General features: G+C 42.0%; 1 protein-coding gene across 1 annotated transcript; it reads left to right on the top strand.

The window, feature by feature from the left end:
* The first annotated feature begins 491 nt into the window (after positions 1–491).
* LOC115386197 (ubl carboxyl-terminal hydrolase 18-like) lies at positions 492–6,316 on the top strand. Its single transcript, XM_030088419.1, has 7 exons — positions 492–496; positions 739–867; positions 946–1,074; positions 1,146–1,183; positions 1,273–1,313; positions 1,415–1,527; positions 6,284–6,316. The coding sequence occupies exons 2-7, from the start codon at positions 748–750 to the stop codon at positions 6,314–6,316; spliced, it is 474 nt and encodes a 157-aa protein (XP_029944279.1). The 5' UTR covers positions 492–496; positions 739–747.
* Positions 6,317–6,706: the final 390 nt, after the last annotated feature.

Genomic DNA, 6,706 nt, shown 5'->3' with positions numbered 1-6,706 from the left:
CTTGATGATTCAGACTGAAAGTGACTCTCAGATCAGCCCACAATAAGTTTTGATCAGTGAAAAGAAAATCTCAGTTACCTATACATACAAGAAGCTGATGACTAAATCCCACCAGAAAGTAACAAAGAGTCTTTTTCAGATTGATGGCTTGAGGGCGTTCTTCAGGGAGTCATTGGTGACAGGACAGGACCAGCTGACTGTGAGACCAAATGGAATTCTACTGATGTAAGTGACACGTCCTGATTCTTCTGGTTTTAATCAATCAATGATTGTTTTTTAATGTAAGATTGTGGGAGTGGCATAAACACAGAGATGTGCTTCAACTGTCCAGTATTTGTCCAGATAAAAAAAGTAAGCACAATATGGTAAACTAGTAAAATGTTAATGAAGTAATGATAATATAATATACATAAGAGAAGCAGCACAGTTGAGTTGAAAGATCAATTTAAAAAAAAAAACACCTGATGCTGTCGCTCATAACTTTCATACTTATGATGTATAGAAATAAAGCATACAACATAAAAGCAACACAGTTGCTTTGCACACACCATGTATACTCAAGTCCAACAGATTCATAATTTATTTTTGACAACTTGTGGACCAACCTGAGAGGCTGCTCTCCTTTATAATGTAGAAAAACAAATTCTATTTGTCATGTTGCACGACTTCACTCCTCTTTTTTTGTTTCAACTGCATTTCTCTTGTCGCTATCTTTTCTTTTCATTTGTTTTTGAGCAGAAATTTGAAATGAAAGATCATCCAGAAGTTCTGACGCTGCTATTGAAGAGATTTCAGTTTGACCACAGTTGGAATCGATATGATAAAATCCAGCGCAGTGTGGAGGTTCCCCACTCAATAACAGTACAGGTAAACACCAGACTGTCATATTTAAGGTTCAACATTGTGACCATGTGTTTATTTACATGCTTATTTTAAACTTATCAGGGTCAGAAATATGAGCTGTATGCATGTGTGGAGCACAGCGGTGATCTGAAAGCAGGACATTACACTGCAACCATCAAGTCTGAGGATGATGGGAAATGGTATTGGTTCAGTGACACCACAGTAGTGCCGGTGAGTCTGGTCAGTAGTTCAAGTTTATGGTAAATGAAAAAATGTATTTTAATTTATATTTTTATGATCAGCTTTCATTCCAGCCTCTCCAGGTGGATCCCAGTCACAGGTCAGAGTTTATCTTCACTCCTTCCTTCTCTTTGTTTCTTCAATATTCACTGTCAGTTACCATAATTTGTCTTCATGTAACTTCTCCAGATTCAGGGATGCTTACCTTCTATTTTACCGGAGAGAGAAAAGTAAGAAATATTTGTGAAATACTTGTGAAATATTTGGATCAGTCCTGATGAGTATAAAACACGCAGTTTGAATCGACTTCATCCGTCCATGTGTGCTGCAGGAAGTTCATCTGGAGACGAGGCGTCCCGTCCTGCAGCCTCCACACTGCAAACCAGAGGCGTCAGTGATCTGAGAGGAAACTATGTGAAGAGAGAAGAGAAGGAGGACGAGGAGGCAACAGCAGGTTCAAGAAATGTTACTGAGAGTGAAGGAAGGAGTAACTCTGGAGATGAAGAGAGAGGAGAGAATATATTGAGTTGAAAAAAGGTTTTTTCAGAGGAGAAAGACAGAATAACTACTATAGATGAACGAGGAGGTGGAGTAAGGAGTCCAGCAGATGTGGAGGGACAAGAACCAAACAGAAAAGCAGCAGATGACAGGAAGCCGGCAGGAGAGCACAAAAATGTACAGACAAAATACAATCTTTGCCGCAGTCCTCTGGGAAACACAAGCAGTGAGACATCAGAGACAAGGCATGAGGAACAAAGAAAGGAAGAAAGTTCTCAAAGCAAAAGTTTCCATCAAGATGTGGAAGATCAGACCTCTGCAGCTGTTAACTATGATCCTCACAATGACTGTTCAGCAACGGGTCAAACTTCAGGACAAGATTATGAATCAGAAGATCAAGTTAAGAGAACTTTGGAAGACAGGAGAGGAGGTGATGAGAGTTATATTCACAAACCAGCAGATCAGAAGAGGAACAGATCAGAAATTGAATCCTGCCTGCAACGGAGTTCTAATCGTCCTCCTCCGAACAAGTGTCAGAAGAGGAGAGAGATCAGGACAGATGATGGACTGAAACAAACCAGAGAAAACCCTCAAAGACACAGCAGTCAGACTGCAGAGGGTCAGGATAAAACACAGTGTGGGGGTCATTTCAAACTGAGACCACAGGAGGATCTGAGCAAAGAGACGAGGCCAGATGTTAGTGTGAAAAGACACAACAGTGAGGAAGAACTGATGAGAGAAATCCAGGAGAGTAAATACAGGAAAAGGGAAACCTAAGCAGAGGAAAAATGTAATTCAAAAGCAGCAGAGGAGTCTTAGTCAGAACATTTCTGCAATTTGAATCTAAGTGATTCAAGTTCAGCAGAGAAACCTGAAAGAAGGGACATGGGTACTCAGACAGAGGACATGAGTGTTCCATCAACTTTGGACACATACAGTAGAAACACTGGTTACTTCAGCTGGCAGAGCCCACACTGAGATTCACACCTGGTGTGCAGACATTGCCACTCTGTCGTCCCAATAATCCCAACAGACACACATTCACACACACCAACATTCATACCTTTAAATCATCCATGCTTTTATTGGAGTAGGGTCGAGTTTGCACATCCCATCCTCCCTCCAGCTCCAGTTCAAACCACTGGTCCACCACAAAATCCTACAAGCTCAAGTGTTAATCATGAAGTGACACAGCGGTTTGGCAGACGAGCTGAAGTGCAGCGTGGGGCCACCTCTGAAGGAAGAGTGTTTAATAGTGTTCTTTATTACATACCCTGCAAGAAAGGTCCTGACCACAGTTAAAATTCAAAATAAGAGAGTACAGACTTTGGCCAGAGTCACATTACTGGAAATGTATTAAACTTGTGTATCAAAAGTGTTAAATCTCTTCTTGTTCATGGTTGTTCAGTTTGGTTTTTATTTTTATCACAGCTTTGTTTAGCTTCAAGATCAAATCACATTTTAAGAGTTTAATTTAGAAGAGGGTTCAGTGTAATTTAGAATAAATTCCATGTTAGTGGGCTGCATTGTGAAAGTGTTAATTTGGGTGTACACTAAACCAAAGTATTGTATCACTCCTGTCTTTGTCTTTCATCTGATTCTTCCTGAATGGTTTTTGACTAACATGAGTCCTGGACTCCCTTTTTCTATTCATATAATTTGGTGATTGTCATGTGACTGATTATTGATATTTGGTAGGTATTTGATTTACGTGTACGGTTTATACATAATGTTTACTTGTGTAACATTGTAGCAGTGTGATTTGAAGTGGGTGCAAAGAACAACGGTGATGATTGACCTCAATAAATGGCTTGAATCCATCCTGTGAGTCCTTTTTCATTTCTAAAGATGTCTGAATGATTCAGAATTCCACCTATGAACAGTGGATTAGCTTTGGAACAATTTCACTTCAGTTATTTTTTTTTCTATTCTGTTTCAAAGTGAAGCACAGAGAAGTCTATATCTGGAGTCCGGTAACAAAAGTGGTGCATGGCTCTTTATTGACTTTAGTTTGAATGTAGCTTCCACTGGCAGTTTGTTAATATTGGATGAAATCTAAAATACAAAGAAATATTTTAACTATGTCATTCAAAATCAGTTTATTGTTGATGGATGTTGAATCATTTTCAGTGTTCCACTTGCCATTTGTTTGCTGTTGTTTTCAAATTGACAGCTAAAAGGTGCTTTAGTCCCAGAAAAGATCCAAGCTGTGCTGTGCTTTTTTTCCCCCAAAATGTTCTTCTTTCTATTTTGGAACTTCCAGCTTTGTTCCATGACAATGAGACCTTTATTCGTGGACCTTGTGAGCTTTACTTTTAACATTTGATGAATTTTAGTTCACAAAACATGCATTCTGCTTTTCCTAGAATTTCCACTTTGGGTCATAAATGTGTTATGGGTTAACTTTAAACAGTCTTTATTAATGTTGAATTACCACTGAACAGACAGCAAATCAAGGATAACGGATAAACAAAGAACATTGTTTATCTTTATAAATCAGCGAATACCGCAGAGGAACCACAAACAAATGCTGTCAATATAAAGCAGGATAGTAGAACATTTGATTTTTGGTGCAAAGCAAATGAAAGTCATCTTGATATATCTGATAACAGGAAATAGATGCTGGCACATCCTGCCTCTTAGTTTCTGCGCCACACCTGGATAGATTGTTTTGGAGCCACACCGTCACTGCATTTCTGGAAGTGAGTGCTGGTCTTCAGGAGTTTCAGGCACACAAAGCAGAACTCGATCTGACAGCGAGGACAGATGATGTTCTTGCAGCTTTGTTGTGCTCCACCCTCTGACCACAGGTGATACAGGATGGAGGGACAATCAGTCACCTCCTCCACCTGAGGCAGGGCGGTCAGCTTGCAGTTCTTCAGGAGCTCCAGGTCGAGGTTGATGCAGCCCTCCTCGTAAGGCCGGTCGCAACAAGGCAGGCAAACCAAACAATTGCTTGGGGCCCCGAGCTGGCAGGGGCCCCAGTCAAGGACTGGTTATGAACTGAATGCAGCACCACTGAGTGAGCTCCCTTTAAATTATGTGACGGTCAGTGTAGGAAAGTGTAAACCACGCCGTTATCAGAATCCCTGACAAGGGCCCATCAGCTCCTGACAGGAGCCAGTCAGGCACCTGAGAGTGTCTCATCGGGAAGACAGAAATTTAAAAGAGAAAGGAGAAGGACGAGAAAAATCAAGACTGGCGAGTGATAATCTACTGGAACATTTAGGACTATATGTTTTGTACAATTGGTGTAATTTAGCAGCATGATGGCTATCGAGTATTTGCAGTCACGTGACCCGGGAGTTGGCAACTGGAGGACCGCCGCCATATTGGAATGAAAACAACCAGTGATACTCGGTTTCATTACATACAGTAGTGCGCGTTCGTGTTCTTTAACGTTGAAAATGTCGACTGATAAGGAGAGTAGGGATGCTGTTGTGTTGTCGGATCAAGTGGACAATCTTGACGTAACACACAAAGACCGGTACCTGGAGAAAATACGGATTTCAGGCTGCAGCATGACCCGTACTTAATGCCAGCCGCCCACAGCTGAGAACTGTGGAGAACCCCTGAGAAACCCGCAACCTGGAGTACGCAGACATTTAGGGCCGTATTTTCACGGCGCAACGCAGAGATCGCAAACCGGTGGTGGCGCAGTCATATTTTCGTGAATGGGTTTCTGACCGGTCCGCTGCGCTTGCGCCGAGATGGGCGTGGCCGCGCACCAGGGGGAGGTGTCGACAGAATCAGCTGGGCGCAGTGATAATTTTGTGCAGAAGGTGTGCGCAGGCAGGGGAGCGGAAGATCTGATGATAATTCGTCTGAGAACACCTCACAGACAGGTTTCCAGCTTGTCAGTGCCATTAAGATCATTTATGAAATAAATACTTTCTTTCTAAACGCTTCCTCCTCCTGTGTTTTTTGACTGCTGGGTTTGAACCTGAAGAGCTCCTGTGATTGTGTAGAAGCTATTTGTCATTGGAAAATAATAGTGAGTGAGTGAGTGAACGAATGAATGAATGAATGAATGAATGAATGAATGAATGAATAAATAAATACAAATAACTTGATTTTGACCACTGATGTCGCATCAAGTGCAGCCCTTTGTCCCGACGCCAATATCATTTCTTGGAGTTTTGTTTTGTGTGTGTTTTTTTAATTTTTTTTTTTTTTTTTTTTTTGCGTGTTTCTGATCCGGTCTTTGTCCAGAGACATGGGCAGCTCAGCAGCAGCAGCTCAGTGACAGGCTACCAGTTGACCCAGGACCAGACGTGGTGACTGGGCTGAGCAGCGGGTCGCACCGCGGACTGGGGGTCCACTGAGCGCCCGCTGTCAGCGGGCTGCTGGCTGAGCTCTGCGCCGCAACGTCTGGAGCCTCGCCGGTGGAGCGGAGGGTTACAGAACTTGCAGCAGAGCGCATCGTGAAGATGTTTGACCTGTTTCAGCAGATATCCATCAGGACAAAACACTCTGCTCAGGGCTGAAGACTGCTCAACATCAGATCCTGTAAAGTGGGACAGAGTGTCACAGAAACTGAATAATGCGCTTCACCTGGGAGGATAGAATCTGGATCGCTTTATGCTTCTAATATGATTGTTTTCAATGGGATTGGACAAAAAACACCCATGTGTCATATCACCCACAATATGAATCATCAAACCCGCAACTGTTGCGCAGTGTTTTTTCCGTCTAAATGCAGGTGATTAACACCAGAGCAGCCAAGATGGTCTGACAGACCTTTTGGTTTTTATAATTCAAATAAACCTGTTAAAAATAATTCCCCTGTCCTCTAATTCTTTGACTTTTCCTAAATATGTGTGTTGTATGTTTTTCAGAAGCAAATAAGGTCCTAACAATGACACATAAAATTACAAAGCATTTATAGCTCCAAAAAAGATTTTTTAAAAAAAAGACGCACATTTGCGGGGCTTTTTTTCCGCCATTGATTTGTTTTGGTCCATATGCGCGCATCTGAACAGGGAGCTAGCTCTGACAGCAGACAATCAGACAGACGGCCAAAAATATCAACCAAATCCCCAAAGAAAGCCAATGAAAAGAGGCGTAATGAAGCGATATTCAGTGGAAGACGCTTTAGCAATGATACAGGAGGTCAGTGAGGGGG

The sequence above is a fragment of the Salarias fasciatus genome, chromosome 3, assembly GCF_902148845.1.
Source record: "Salarias fasciatus chromosome 3, fSalaFa1.1, whole genome shotgun sequence".
NCBI lineage: Eukaryota > Metazoa > Chordata > Actinopteri > Blenniiformes > Blenniidae > Salarias > Salarias fasciatus.
The sequence above is the reverse complement of the archived record's forward strand: the minus strand, read 5'-3'. Positions and strand labels throughout refer to the sequence as shown.